Consider the following 15,803-nt stretch of genomic DNA (forward strand, 5'->3'; position numbering starts at 1 on the left):
TCCTACTCCTGCCAAGCAGGGAGGATCCTTTTTTTCCCCAAACCTCTTCTTGACAAATGAGGAATCCCTCAGGCTTCCCAGGAACACAAACCAGCCTGCCAGTAACTTGTGCTGACAGCACGTTTCCCCAGGGCTGCAAAGGGTTAACACGGTGTGCAGAAACTTTCCTTCCGAAAAATCAGCAGAAAGACAAAGAGCCATGACTGAGTCCATGAAGACAGGTGCTGAAGCAAGTGGCATGTGTATTTTCAGAGGGCAGACTCTCTGAATTCTCCATCGTGTCAGTGAAGAGATGCTCCTCCAGATGGTGAACCAAAGCGAAGACCTTGCACTCATCCCTGCCATGGCTCTCCCTCCATGGCAACTCCGTAGGGAGTCTAAAGAGATACACTGCCAAACTCAGGCTTGCATACACAAATCTTCGTAGGATTTGGGAATCCCCATTGCTATTCCCAGCGCAAGAACTCCCAGGTGATGTTTAACCTTGCCTCCCTCGTGCAGACAGACAAAGCCTGCTGTACTACCACGTAAACAGGACACAGAACCACCTTGGCACAGCACACAAGCCCAGACGAGTTATCTGGCCTGCCTTCAGACAGGACTGATGGTAGCCCTCATCATTGCAGCTGCCTTGTGCTCTGGGTTTACCTGCCATGGTATTTCTGGCATTGCACCTGGTGGGATGCTGTATATTTAAACAGAAGCTGAAGTTTTCCTGTGCTTGTTAAGACCCTTCAACTCCCCAAGGCCACAAACCTTTGAGCTCTGTCTCCAGCCCAGCACTATACTGCCATGCCACAAACATCAGTGCCAGCATCGTGCAGCTTAAGAAGGAGGCTCAGTCGTCTGGGCATCTAGTAGCAAGGCAGACATGAAACTTGTCTGAGGGGCAAAGGGAAGCTGGAGGAACAGTCAGACCACTCCCTGGGCTCACAGGAGGCTCAGCACCACTGGCAGGTAGCCCTCTGTAGACCCTGGGAGTCCCTTATCAGCTTCACAGTATGTTGGATTCCAGCTGAAGAATCCAAAGCCATTTGGGTGCACGGAGATCGAGAGCATCTCATCACGTCTTGGGCTTGCCTGGGAAGACCAATGCTGAGGCACTGACACCACTGGACAAAGAGCAGCAGGGAGCAGTCATCACTAGCAGCACTGTATGAGAGACGGTTCAAACTTGGCACGAGCGGCTGAGTACCAAAATGTCAGAAAGGATGGCAGACCAAAACGCTCCTATATGAGGGCTGTGGGGATAAGGGTTTCCCTTCCACAAGAGCAATTCCTGTTGCAGTCAGAGGAAACCTCCCTGTTTTTGTGTGGGGTGTGGATTTGGCTTTGGGACTGAAGCAGCAGCAGCAGATGCTGCAGGGACAGAGCTGCACTGGCACAGCTGTGGACAGCACCATAAAAAAGGGCTGTGGTTCAAGGCTGTGCCCCTTCCGTGCACATGTACTGGGGACAGAGAGCAGAAGGCTGCGGACCACAGCACTCAGCAGACCTGCTGCCAGCTACATCAGATGGGAGCATGCAACTTCCTGAGGTCAGATTCGGGTAAGAACGAACAATACCATCAGTGTCAGACTAGAAAGCCCTGCAGGACACTTCGCCCTGAGATAGGCTGAAGAATAAATGCTGCTCACAACAGCATGGTCCAGTTATTCCTGGAAGTGCTCGCTAACAAAATTCTTTAGTAAATCATCACTGCACCAGCAAAAGCCAATACTATTTTAGACTGGGTTTTGGTAAGCAGTGTAAGAATTATGAAAGAGCTGATGAAAGAAAGAAAACTTGTGCTGAACTAATTATGGCTTGATTGAGATTAATTTAGACAGAGAAGTAAAGACAGTTCTTGAACTAAGAATGGAAAAACAGGACTGAACAGCGGGCACGGCTGCATCGGAGTGGCTGGGAGAGCAGGGTGGAATGGGAATTCCCTGAAGTCAGGCCGACTCCAGTGAAAACAAAGAGCAAAAGGCCCTTTCAGAAATGAGAAAAGCAATGGAAGAAACAAGGAGGTCTGCTGAGCAGGGATGTGGGCCTGAAGATCAGTTTAATTGAGATTAAAGTGCGGAAATCCAAGTGCTCACAGCTAAAACTTGGTGGGTATTTGCAGTGGGAGGCTGAGGAAGTGCCACCCTGAATCCAGAAGGACAGATCGCAGCGCCTGTGACTGGAGAACAGCTATTGTGATACATCACCTATGTCTGCAGAGGTGAACAAAGATCATAACGAGATGGGCTGATCTGGTTGTCCTCATGCTGACAGACCTTACATCCGCCTGCAAATCTCAACAGACTTCTGGCTTTCAAAGTCTCCAAGTCATTACTTGCACCCTCCCACCCCACTTCCCAAAAAATAATGGAAATTGATGGCTGGATGGAGCTGAGAGACGGTACTTGAGCCACCTCTGAAGGACAGATGGCACTCACACCTTCTTAGGTGCCCAAGAGGGACAGCAAACCTGATCCAAAGGAGAAGAGTTCTCCATAGGGGTTCACTAAAAACAGTGGTTTCATGAGGTTTGAGTCAATCCTGCACTGCAGAAAGCAGCAGAAACAGCCACCAGCAATGGTCCCAAAGGCTCAGGGGGCTGTGATGTGTGATACAGAAACCATTTTATCATGAACTCTATCATCTGCATGGCAAAGGCGAGAAGCTCCACAACATTCCCTCTGGATGTCTACACTCTCCCCCAGGGATGGGAACACATGTGTTCTACTTTATCTCCTTCAAGTTTAACTCCATTAAGCTGTTGAACACACAGTGCCTCCTCCACTCTCAACCCAAATCCATCCAACATCACTTTGTTGCTGGAGGGGAAGGGACACCCTTTTTCATGACCAGAGCATGCACACTGTGTTACGTATACAATGTGGAAAATCCTGTTCCACCAAGAGCAGACCCGCAAACTCATTATTTCTTCCAACACTTCAGCCCTAGAGCATCGTTTGGTTCTGCCAAGCAACCAAAGCCTACGGACACTTGAAAGTCAATACAAAATAAGCCAAATGTTTCACAAGAAGCTCCCATGGGTGCCTGGCTTTGAGCTTGTGTTAGAGCTACCAATTCACTCCATGAACCTTCCTCCTGACCCCCTCAGGGAAGGCTAACACATGCAAGTCCCATAAACTTCCTGGCTTATGTGACAATCCTTGTGTTGCTTAAGTGTAATGGACCATCAACTTTCCCCTGGGATAAATTTGTCCCAGCAATCTGTGTTTTAGTGCTCCGCATCTTGAAGGAGCAGATAGCGTTTGGGATTTATTTTAATGGCAGTTGGTAGCTGTGATCAATTGTAGGAGCTCTATTTCCGCGGAAATGGGTATTTAATAGATTTTTGAAAATGGCAGTTATTGACCCAATGGGCCTTAATGGCTTAAAACCCATCTGATTGTGGTATGTAAGAGTAAATGCATATGATTTTCAAATTAATACTGGAATAGGTAGTAAAAACCCTTTTAAATCGCAGGGACGTGGTCAATAGGGAGTTTCCATTTGCTTGTTTGGCCCTTCTATTTCTATCAGCATGAATCACAGCCATCTCTTCCTCAAAGAGACTTTCAACTTCCTCACAAGTGAGGTCATCTTAAAATGTGCGACGCATCTGAGCCCCATCGAGGTGGGAGGACATCTTCTATTAGGGGAGAGCCAGGCTTTCAGAACGGCTGGCCTCTTGTGGTGGGAGCAGAGGACCATCTCATCCTCCCTGGCCACACGCACTGTCCCTTGCTTCCAGCAAGAGCAAAAAGTCAAACGACTCCTGGGGTTCAGCTCAACCTACAGGCTCTCACTTGAGGATCAGACGCTCAAAGTTCCATGTAGAAAACTTGGTTTGTTTGGAGGTTAGCACGTCCCAAAAATTTAAATAGGAGTGAACTTTAAAGGAACTCCAAACCCACAAGCTGAGGCGTGGATTTAAGGTTTTTCCAGCCCCAGCAGCTCTCTGATATCTCCAAGGCCTCAGCAAAGGCTGCAGTCACTCCCCACCCTGTACCCATCTTTCATCTCCTGGCTGCAGGAACACAGATGCCGAAATTTCTCTTTGTCTGAAACCAGGCTGTGGGTTCAGGCTTTGCGAAGAGCATCATGAACTGGAACAGGCTGCCCAGAGAGGCTGCGGAGTCTCCTCTTCTGGAAGGATTCAGATCCCTCCTGATCATCTACCTATGCAACCTCCTGGAGGGAATCTGCTTTAGCAGCGGCATTGGACTTGATGATCTCTAGAGGTCCCTTCAAATCCATGTTGTTCTGTGATTCCATGAGACATCATCACCTCCAAACCAGGGAGTGCCCAAGGCATATACCCAGCAACAACACCAATGAAAAAACAGGCCTCAAAGCTGCAAAAGGGACATTGACCCTCCTGCTCCCTCTTACCTTCTCTTTCATAAACCCAGTGAAGAAAGTTCTGACCAGCAACCCACTGGAAAGGAGACAAGTATTGTCATTCACTGCCAGTTTCCAGCCCTCTCAGATGGCTCCAAGTGCCATACCCGAGGCAGTCCGTAATGCACCCACCTCCAACCCCAAGAGTATGCATGCTCTGAGAGTATGCAAGGAAGGAGCAACGCTCATGGCCACGTGTAGCTCTGTCTGGGCGCATGCCTGAGTGATAGGACCCTGCTGGGCTGGGCTTCCCACCTGTGTTCTGCACTGACCCCTCACTTGCAGCAGGCACAAAGGATGCTCGGATGGCTGCACTTCCTTCTACAGAACAACCCTCCTCCACCCAAGGTTTATGCTTGGCCATCTGCAGGAGCACAGGACTAGCAAGTGGGGAAGTCCCTGCAGATCTACCAGGGCAGCATGAGGACTGGTCCGTGGAAAGAAGAGCAGAGCTGGCATCATGGGACAACAGCACTGGGTGCATGGGGAGAGTGAATGGGAAGAATGTGAGAGAAGCAGAGCAGAAGACCCAGATCTGAAATAAGCGAGGAAGGCAGGAGCCTCGCAGGGAGCACGGCAGCAGCGCAGCGAGGCCAGGAGCCCAGCATCTCTCCACATGGCTCCACTCCAAATCCCAGCACAGGCAGCAGCGTGGCTCCAGCACACGCCAGCACGCCTCGGAGAGCCCGGCTGTCCCTGCCTGGCTGAGCACCCGCTGCCTTTTCCCGGTGTTGATGCTGGCTGCTGAGCCACCCTCGTTACACCGAACACGTGTGAAGGAGCACGGGGGGAGCGCAGGAACAGGTTTGCAGCCCCTTGCGGTTTCGCGAGGCGGAATTCAACAGTGGCAAGTTATTGCAGAGCAGGCTCCAAGCTAAACAAAGCCAGGTACGGTTCGGTTTCTGCCTGGGTTGTTTGTTTCAAAGAAAAATAGAAAACTTCCCGGGCCAGGGCTGAGCCTTGCAGCACTCTTTCCCTGTCTCAGACAGTACAGATAAGTTCAGTCCCCATCTAAACCACAGGAGATCTGTTGTAAATCAGCTCTCTCTTCCTTTCTGCCGATGCATGAAGTAGCAGTCCAGGTGAGGGAGGCATTCCCAAGAGCCTGAAGCGGGATAACACCAGTGGGTTCAAGGCTCCTGCTTCCCACCACCACAGCATGGGGAGCCAGCTAAGCACTCCAGATGGGGCAAGTTGTGCAGATAGCAGTGCCAGCTCTTGCCTTGCATTTAGTCAGGCCTGGACAGCTTCATTAAATGCTCCTCTTTCCCACCTAGGGATTAGGAGGCAGCAGAGCAGAGCCCCAGCACTGCATTGCTGCACAAGTCAGCTAGGATTTGCATGCTTCAGTTTCCCCATCTGGAGAGCTGGAATTACCCTTCCCCACAGCACAGGCAGGTGGGGTACGCTTGAAAACATCACAGAAAGACAATCTTTGCTGTGCAGGAGAAGGACCCTTCCCAGGGATGTCAGCAGTGGGCGAATTTGCTGAGCAAGGATGAAGCTGCTCATCGAAGGGCAAACAGTCTTGGTATAAGTGTGGAAGGAGATCAATACAGAGAAAGAGGGGAAAAGAAATCTATTCCATCCAAACATCCCCCTCCCTTCTTAAATAAACAAATAAATAGATAAATAAGGAGGGGACAAATCGAGTCCCCAGCCCCCAGCTTATTTTTAGGTCCAGGCGATCGGGTGCCCCAGCCGGAGCGTGCGCAAGCCAGCATTCTAAAAATGCCTTTCTTGCGAATGTAAAAAAGATGCGAGATCATTCGTTGGGGGAAGATTTGTAATGCAACAATCCCACAAGGAAGAAAAGCCCCGAGGCTACGGCTGCTCCCCTCCCCAGAGCCCTCTGCCTCACGCTGTTTCGGTGGGCTTGGGCTGCATCCGACCCGTCCCTCTCCCCACATCACCCTCTGCAAAGGGACAATTGGATTTCCTACATCACGGTGTCGGCGGAGCCAAGGCAAACTGAAAATGGTATGCTCGTTCAACAGCTCCAGTGTCCGCGGCACAGCCTGCCAACCCAAACGTGCATCAATCATCCACAAGAGCCCATCAGCGTGGGGCTGATGGAGTCCCACCAGCGCGCTGCCAAGCACCCTGCTGGGTGGTTTCCTGGGATCTCAGCTGCACACGGATGGATGAGTAGGAACCCCAGGGAGTGCTGAAAAGCTGGAAACAGAGTGACTGAGTGACTCCCCCCTTCCCCAGCCCAGCTCTCGGACACACGCTGTTCCTTCACAATTGTCGTCTGGATCCGATCAGCTCCCAGGATGGTGGTATTGCTAGAACAATAGCTCACATCTGGGTGGGTTGTTTTCCCTGAAAGCGCCTGGGTTCCTACAGCTGCTGGGCAGGAACTGCTGCTCCCACTCGCACGCGGATTGGGTTGTCCTCCTGCACAGCCCCAGCCACCCCGGGGCACCAGGCAGGTCCCTGGTGGTGCGTGCTGCCCTTCCCTTCCCTTTGCCAGCTCGAGGTGGAGGTCTTGTAACCTCCTTCTCACAGGTTCGAGAGAATGAATGCCCTGAAAGCCCTCTGGGATGCTCAACTCATAGCCTGATGTATGATGAAGTCTGGGAGATATATCTCCACCAACAGCCTGGAAGAGAGGCCAAACCAGAGAGACGAGGATGGACAACTGCATCCCACGGCAGGAAAGGAGCAGCTCTCACAGCAGACAAGGGACTGGAAAGAAGAAATAGGATGTCTAAGCAAACAGAAAACATCCCACGGGGAAGGCGAAGGCAGCAGCTGGAGGCTGAGGTGAGCAGCCCCCCAGCAGTACCCAGGGGTGACATGAGTGCAGACACACCGCAGGGCTCAGGAAGTCACACCGACCGGGAGCAGAACCTGTGCATCTTCTTACCACACTCTCTCAGAGTTCTTTGCTCCTCAGAACACAACTGTACTCCTGGGCTCATTCTTTGGCACAATGCACCGGACGCAAAGGAGGTGTTACATACCAAGTGCTCTCCGATGTACTTGGGCTGAGTGGGTCAAAAGCAAATCTGGGGTATTTGAACCAATCCAGGACCCTGCCTGAGCTCAGACCCCACAGGCCTGTCCACAGGGGCTCTTCACTGCATTATGAACAAGCATCTTGGTGGACATCCTGTCTCCTCAGGATACAACAGCTCGACCAAGGACAATCCCATCCATCTTTGCCAAGCTTTGAAATTAGTAATCAATGGGAAGAGCCCAGAGAGAGCGGGCTTTCCCGCAAGGAAATGTTCAGCTTTTTTTTATGAGCTCAGTCCAACCTCTCTCATGAAACTTTAAAGAACCCACCAAGGAGTCCATCAGGCTCCAGAAAAAAGCCCTGTTAATTACTGCACCTGCCCAGCCCCAGCGGGCCTACCAGCTGGGGGAAGTGGCCAGCAAGACCAGTACTGCTACCTTTGGGGTTCTCTTTGGGGTTCCCAAGATGCCCATCTCCTCACCACTGTGCTTACAGCCCCCAGACCTGAGCCCAGCACTTGTGGGTCGCTCGCTTTTTGAGTTCAGGCTTCCTGTAGCAAGGAAAGGAGAGTTGCCAAGTGACAGCTCATCCCTGGGGCCCGTCCACAAGAGACACTCGGTGAGGTTAATCTGGATTAGTGCTTGAAGAAACCGCTTAAACAGCGGGAGGCTTCCCAACAGCCCTAACCCAATTAAGCATCTCTCCCCGAGGAAGGCAGGCTGGCTAAGCCCACATTAAGGCCCATCAAGTGTCCTGTTGATGAGATAGACCCTAACATCACAGCTGTGGCCATCCCAGAGGAGGCAAAATGGAATTTGCTACTCTGGAAACAAGGGGCTGGCAAGAGGAAAGGGAAAATGTGGGGCAGGGAGCGTGCTGGGCAGCCCTGTTCAAGCACTGCCCCACACCTTCCTAGCCCTGTGGCTTTCAGGGCCATGGCAGAGGCTCTTTGTGGCTATGGCTTTCCCTTTAGGCAGCACCTCCACCGCTGGTTCTTCTGCTTATTGTGTTATTTGCTTATTTCTGTTCCTTCTGCTGGTACCCAGGCTGCCCTCCAGTTGCTCTTTTCACATGCACTGTGTCACACACCAGGCTCACTGAGTAACTGCCCGAGGGGGGCCCGCGCTGGGTGTTAATTGCTGTTAATGAGCTGTTGCTGCTTTCCTTCCAAGAGCACCAATTACAAGAGCACTCGAGCCCTGTAAGGAGATGATGTCTGCAGCAAATCAACACAAACGTTACTCCAGGACCCTGGCATTACATTGCCAGCAGCTCATGAAAAAGCAGGGGGAGCTGGGTGCAGGGTGACAGCGGGCAGCTCTCCTGCCATGCCTGTCCCCTTGTTCTTTGCATGGTGAGTCACATCCTTGATTGGCTGTCCACATCTCCTGCCGAGGTCATGGGAAGGGCTCAGTACCACGGCCTGGCTCTGTGCACACCAACACTGCCATGGGTTCAGCACGGCTCCCTGTCCCACAGCCTTGCCACCCTTCTTTCCAAGCCTCATCTCCCTCCTTTGCTATTGATATCGGGTGAGACTATGCACGGCCAATGTGCTGGGACCAAACATAGCTCTAGAAGCATACAGAGACCTCCAGCAGCTGAGAAGCAATTGAGTTGCCTCTGATCTCTCCAAAAATCAGATTTGCCTTTCTCAAAGATGCAGCCATAGGGAGGTGAGGGCTATTCTAAGAAGGTAAAAGCTTTTACACGTGCGTAAGCTCACACAAGCCAAGGTATTGGGGCCCTCCACCAAAACAACGGCATCTGTCGACAGCACTAGTAAGAAATTGTCCAGTGTCTCACACTGACTTTCTCCTTCGGATTATTTTTGGCAGCGCTGAGAAGCACTCACATCCAAACCACTGCTTTAGCGAGCCTTGAAATGAAATACGGCAGAGCTGATTCACTGCACAAAAAACCCTGAAGCTCCGTTGTGCCACCTTGACCTGAAGGGAGATGTCCGCCAGCAGCAAGCGGGGTTCCCCCTGCCCATCTCCATCAAAGACAACGCAACGCTGTCCCCAGCCATGGCTCTCACCATGCTGAGAGCTCTTACCTCCGGGCACCTGGCTCCTGCCGTGCTGCCTTTCCTCAGTTTGTTAAGTTTTATTTTCTGTTATTCCTCCCATTTTGGCTTCCACCCTAAAAATCCTCCTGCAAGTTCCCCAGCTGCCCCACTCCTCATAAACACTCATTTAAGCGTAATGCTTTATGGCCAAACGCCTGCTTGTGTACTTTGGGATTCATCCCCCGACCCGTAGGAAGGCACCAACCCAACCAGTTCACCCCATTGCTTCCCAGACCTATGCTACCAATCTCCCATGAAACAGCGGGGTGCAAATTCTGGTTGCACCTACCACAGCTGCTGTGGTACCCATGCAGGCAGGGAGCACAGCGCTCAGGAGCTTGGCAGCAGTGGGATCGTAGAGTTATAGAATCACAGAATGCCTTGGGTTGGGAGGGACATCAAGGATCACCAAGTTCCAACCCCCCTGCTACAGGCAGGGTTGTCAGCCACTAGATCAAGTACTAGATCACATTGCCCAGGGCCCCATGCGATCCGTTCCCCCACATTTCCCAACCACCATGCACAATGGATTTCCCCTTCAGAGCTTTGCCTACAGTCCTATCTTGTCTGCAGACCAATGAGGGCTGCGGAAAGAAAAATTGCAAAAGTTTTGTTATTTCCCTAGTGTCCCCATTTTCCCACAGAAGCAAGGTTTTTGTTTTGTTTTGTTTTGTTTTGCGTGTTGGTTTTTTGTTTTGTTTCGTTTCTTTTTCTTTCCCAACTTTCAGGGGAAAATCCTGACAAATGGAAGCCCTGATTCATACTAGCAAAAATTTGGCCTTTTTAAATTTAGGTGGAGCCCTTCTTGTCTGAGGATGAAAACATTCTCCTAGCTGCGCACAGAGGGCGAGGATCGAGCCTTGGCCATGTCTCTATTAAGTAGCAAAGCCCCTTCTGGTGGCCAAGTAGCAATGGGTGGCCACCCTGAGCAGCCATGGGGCAGGCAGCAGAACCACTCACCACCCCAATAATGGGAAACAAGAAGATGGGCACAGACAGGGCAGTGACGGTGGCTGTCACCAAATGGCATTCCATGGTGGGAAAACATCTGGAGGTCACATCTTGTGCCATGGCTGGAGGGGAAGCACTGAGAGGAGGGCTCCTTTTCCTCCCCCTGTGCTTCCTCAGCCCCCATCACAGCAGGTGCCCCCATGCTCTAGCGCCATGCACAGGTGCTCCATGAGCATTTGCAGGGCGTTTTGCACCCACAGGACCTGCAGCATCCCCAGAGAACCCACACAGCTCCCCAGCCCTCCGCCCGGCCCCCACGTACCTGTATGGCGAGTCGGGGTCGAAGCAGGTCCTGGTGACATCGGTGGCCCGTGGGTCGCAGCAGTCGCCATCATCAAAGTCGTCCAACATGTTGTTGCACTCCATGTGGCAAACGCCATCGCGGCGCTTCCAGGAGAAGCAGCGCCCGGGCCGGCGGCAGTCCCCGCCGTCGTAGCCGGTCAGCGGGTGCTCGCACTCGGGGTCGCAGCGCTCGTTGCCCACCTTACTGGGCTCGCAGCCCAGCAGGACGGCGCGGCGGCGCAAGGATGAGTTGTGCACCTCCAGCAGGCTGAGCTGCCAGGAGATGTTGTAGGGGCGGAAGGCCTCGCTCAGCGCCCGGTGCTGCCGCCACACCTGCTCGCGGCTCACCGTCGGCCGCCCGCCGTTGTCCTCGGCCAGGCTGACCACTCGGTACCGCACCAGCTTGGCCCCGCGCAGCGGCCAGTGCTGGTTGTAGTGGGAGACCAGCTCCACGTTGTCGCACGCCGTCTGCCCGCAGGCTGGAGGACCGAACGGATGGAGGATGGGGGGCACGGCGGGGGGCAGAACCCGGCGCCGGGGGAGCGAGCCTTCACGGAATGGCACCCACTGCTGCTCCAAGGCGTCCAAGCCGGCGGCCAGCACCGGAGTGCCCACGGACACCCCCTCAAGGAAGGATCGCTGGAGCTGCGCTTGGGGCAGCGCGTCCCGCCACAGGGCCAGGCCGGCCACGTGTCCCCGAAAAGCATGAGCGTCCCCCCAGGCGTCCCCTCCCAGCAGCAGGGTGCGGCAGGAGGCCATGAAGGTGCTGTGCAGGGGTCCCCCCTGCCCGCCGGTGCGGCCCACCCGCACCCCGTCCACATAGAGGGCCATCCAGCGCCCGTCGTAGGTGGCGGTCAGGTGGGTCCAAGTGTCGGGTTGGTAGCGGTGGGACCCCGTCACCTCGGTGGCGGCGGCCGCTCGGTCCGTGCGCAGGGAGAAGAAGAAGCGGGCGTCCTGCTTGCCGCCCAGCCGCAGGGCACGGATGCCCAGTGCCCAGCCCTTATTGCTGGCTGTGTGTGAGCAGTTGTCGAAGACGCCTGCAGAGGGGATGGGGTTGGAGAGAAAACGGGGGAGGTGGTGAGGAGTGGAGATCATCGCCACTCCGTGAGCATCCTCGTGGCATGCCACTGCCTCCTGCCCTGGGAAGACCCTTGGGGAAATGGAGCACAAAACTGCAAAGCACACACCATTGGGCTTCTGTGTTTTGGGGAGAAGGGGCAGGGGAGTTTTTCACAGAGTCATAGAATCACCGAGGTTGGAAAAGACCTCCAAGATCATCTGGTCCAACCGTCCACCTATCACCGCTATTTCCCCACTAACCCACGTGGTCACATTGGATGAGACAGGGGCAAACAAAGGTGGACAGGGTCTGGGCAGTAAGCACTGCTCATTATTTGGGTGAGCAGGTGGAGGAGTTAGAGGGAGGTCAGAGCGAGGGAGGCTGGGTGGAAAGGGGATGAAGAGCACAGCCAGTTGGAGAGGAGAGGCCAAAGAGAAAGATATTCCCATAGGAGCATGACTGCAGGCCAGGATGAGACAGAGTTTTTAGGAATTACAATGAGGCAATCCAAAGCAGAACATCCTGGGCTCCTAAGTCTCCGAGGTATCTCAATCTTCCATTGCCCAGATTTCCCTCACCCTGCAGTTAATGACCGCAGGTGGCTGGAAGCACGTGGAGCCACCATGCCTCCAGAACAGCCATTGGCTAGTGGCTGCTACCACTGCTGGGACATTCATAGGATCACCATCTGGGGACAACAAGCTTGACATCCCTTCTGAGCTCCATCCATGGCACCTTGCCGTGGGGACAAGGCTGGCCCCCATTTCTCACTGCATTTTGACACAGGTTGTTGACAAGTTGGGGTTTTCACAAGGCAAGTGCCAAGCACTTGAAGAGATCTTTCCTTGGGCATGAGGATGGGCTGCTTAGCTTTAAAGAATCTTGACCCCACCCTGAATCTTTCTCCAGCCAGCAGCGAGGGGGTGGGATTTGAACCATCTTGAAAATCCAAAAAACTCAAGCTCCCTAAGCCTTGTGTGTGCCATTCCACATCAGAGCAAGGCTTCGCAAGAATACCACCACAACACTGCCACCCAGCAAGCACCAAAGCATTACAACCCTCTGTCCGTGACCTTCCAACCAATTCCTTACCCACCAAACGGTCCACCCTTCAAATCCATATCTCTCCAATTTAGAGATAAGGATGTGACCACGTCAAAGGGATCAAGTCCAAGGGATCCAGGCCACCGTGGTCCCACGCATCCCTGCCAGCCCTCATAACCCAGCAACCAGCTTCACAAAGGTCATGCCAAGCACCGCTGGCCGCCAGGTATCCCATTCTCCACCTCAGTGCTGTTTGCACTCTTCATGGAGGACAAGCTGCAACCAGGTGGTCACAACCACCCCAGCCAAGACGCTGGCAACAAAACCAGCCAAACTATGGGGGCAGATGAGGTTTGTCCAGCTGTTGTATGCTAGTGGATTGTGAAAGCAGAGTGCTGAGTGGAAGTGCCGGGGCTGCACACTCAAAAGCCATGCCCTAGGATTTGCTCATCACTGGGACAGAGGAAACAGGGCTTGGGATCTCCTCCTGCAGTTTAGGGTGCCCCAAATTTGGTTAAATGCAAGAAGAGAGCAAACAGCATTGAGGTGGTGCAACTTTATGGGAAGAATGGGACCCAGCATCCTTGCAAACACAGCCTGGGAGCACCCCACAAATTCACAAGTGGCCCACCAAAAGGGAAAGAGCCATTGCAGAGGAGATGCAAGCCTTGCCACCCACAAGTACAATTTGGCATCTAATCTATAGGATGGGAAAGGGGAAACATAATGTTTGTGACATGTGCCCAGGGTTGCAGTGATAATGCTGGGTTTAAAACATGAGTTGCTGGCAACACCACAAAAACTTGAAGGGAAGCAGCCCTGCTTCAGCACCGATATGCAAAAAACTGGCCACAAAACTGCCCTCCAAAGCACTGGGGTGTAAATTTGGGGCAGCGGAGACAGCAAAAGAAGAAATAACCCTTTTGGTTTGACTGCCAGAAGAGCGGTGAAGGAGAAGTGCACTGCTTTGTAAGGACCACGCAGAGCATCCCTTCCCCTCGGGCTCCTCCCTGAGCACCACGCAGCCGACGCTCAGCCCCATCCCAGCGGGGCAGTGAGGCTGGAGGTCCCGGTGCCGCCTGCTCGCACAGAACACGGCGGCACTGCCCCTTCCCCATCCCTGTCCCCATCACCACGGCCCCGCGTTGCCAGCTGCAGGGCGCGGGTGGGAAGCGGCGGGTGACTCAGCCAGCCGGAGGTGCGTGGGGCTGACTCAAAGCCTGGAGCGGGGGATCATGCCGGTGCCAGTGGTCGCTGTGTGACGACGGGCCCACCCTCCGCTAGGGAAAATTGGACAAACAACAAAAGAGAGAAAACTAGCTGGGGAAAGTAACGCAGAGCACCTGCAGGGCTGAGCTCCAGGTGCAGACAGCTGGGCGATGGGTGGGTGGGGGGCACTGGATCAGTTTTCCTCCGTGCCACCCATCCCTGCTCCTCTCCTGCATCCCAGGGAGAAAAGTGTAAGCGCGGCACCCGGCGGTAAGCAAAGCAAAGGGGTTCGGTGGGGGGCTGGGGAGTGGAGAGGCACAGGTTGCCCAGAGAGGTGTGGGTGCCCCGTCCCTGCAGACACCCAAGGTCAGGCTAGACCTGATGGAGCTGTGGGTGTCCCCGCTCAGCGCAGGGGAGTTGGACCAGATGTTTTTTAAAGATCCCTTCCAACTCAAACTATTCCAATTCTATGATTCTTAGTGCAGCTCTCCACCAGCCAGCCCGTCATGAGTTAGCCCCCCGTGCCACGTCTATCCCCACGGAGAGAAGCTCCCCTCGGCAGCCACACGAAGAGGGGACCCCGGGGGGATGCAGAGCCCGGGGACACCGCGCAGCCCGGGCCGGGGCCGTGCGCGAGGTGCGGCTGCCACCGTGCGGCCGCCGCTCCCGGGGCTCCGCGGGCCGGGGGGGTTCCACCGGGAGCTCCGTGCCCCAAACCCGGGGGAAGGAGGGGCCGGGAAACGCAGCCCCTCTCCCAGTGAGTGCCCGGGACGTGGGGAGAGCGGGATTTGGGGTGTCAGCGGGACGGAGCGGGTGCTGTCACCTGCCGCAGGTGAGCCGCGCCGGATCTCGGCTCCGTCCCCGCGTCCCCCCCCGCTCCTCCCCGCCGCACGGCGCACCCCTACCGCCGCACCCCGTCGGGCTTTACCTGCGATGACGGCCGGGTTGCTCTGTCCGCCCTCCGCCTTCACCCACAGCTCCAGGGTGAAGCGCTCCCGCGGGATGTGGGGCAGCGCCTCCGGCCGCGCCGCCAGCGTCTCCCGGCCGCCGGCGAAGTACAGGGCGGGGAGCGGCCGGCCCCGGGGGGGGCTCGGCACCCGCGCCGCCCGGCCCCGCAGCCTGCCCTCCGCCTCGCCCCGCGGCTCCTCGCCGCCTCCCCCGGCGGCCCTCGGCCTCCGACCCCGCGGTCTCCCGGAGTCCGGGGGGGCTGCGGCTCCGAGCCCCCCCTGCGCCGCTCGGCCCGGGTACAGTCCGTAAGGATGGTGCGGGGGGGCCGCCCGGCGGCTCGGAACCTCCAGCCCGCAAGGTTGCGGGGGGCCGGGGGGCCGGGGGTCCCCGCGGGTCAGGCTGAGCGCCGCCAGCAGCAGCGCGACCAGGGGAGCCCCGCGGCTCGGCATGGCCCCGGGGGGACGGGGGCTCGAGGGGCGGCGGCCCCGGGGCTGCGGGAGTCTCAGGGGGGCGGTGGGCGGCAGTCGGGGCAGCGCCGGGGCATCCTCCCCCGGTGCCGCTGCCCCCAACTTTTTCCCCGGCGCCGCTCTCCTCCCCTCTGCGGGCCCGGGAGGAGAAGGAGGAGGAGGGAGAAGAGGAGGAGGAGGAGGGGGAGGAAGAGGGCACGGCCGCGGGGACCCCTCTGCCTGCGGCGGGGCCGGAGCTCGCTGCCCGCCGACACCGGGAGGGAGGGAGCCGGGCGCTGCCTGCGGGAGCGGGAGCGGGAGATGCGCCCTTATCTAGAAAGCCCCGAGGCGCTCAGCTCCCCCCGCCGGGGAGGGGTTGGGGGG

General features: G+C 55.6%; 1 protein-coding gene across 1 annotated transcript in view; it reads right to left on the reverse strand.

Moving 5' to 3' along the window:
- The window catches only part of PAPPA2 (pappalysin 2), a 75,431-nt gene extending 60,009 nt beyond the window's left edge, over positions 1-15,422 (reverse strand). The window contains exons 1-2 of the mRNA XM_021404952.1: positions 14,954-15,422; positions 10,693-11,749 (exon numbers count right to left, since the gene is read on the reverse strand). Of these exons, the coding sequence (XP_021260627.1) occupies positions 10,693-11,749; positions 14,954-15,422 (1,526 nt within the window). The remainder of the gene's footprint in view (positions 1-10,692; positions 11,750-14,953) is intronic.

This window comes from Numida meleagris, chromosome 7, assembly GCF_002078875.1.
Source record: "Numida meleagris isolate 19003 breed g44 Domestic line chromosome 7, NumMel1.0, whole genome shotgun sequence".
NCBI lineage: Eukaryota > Metazoa > Chordata > Aves > Galliformes > Numididae > Numida > Numida meleagris.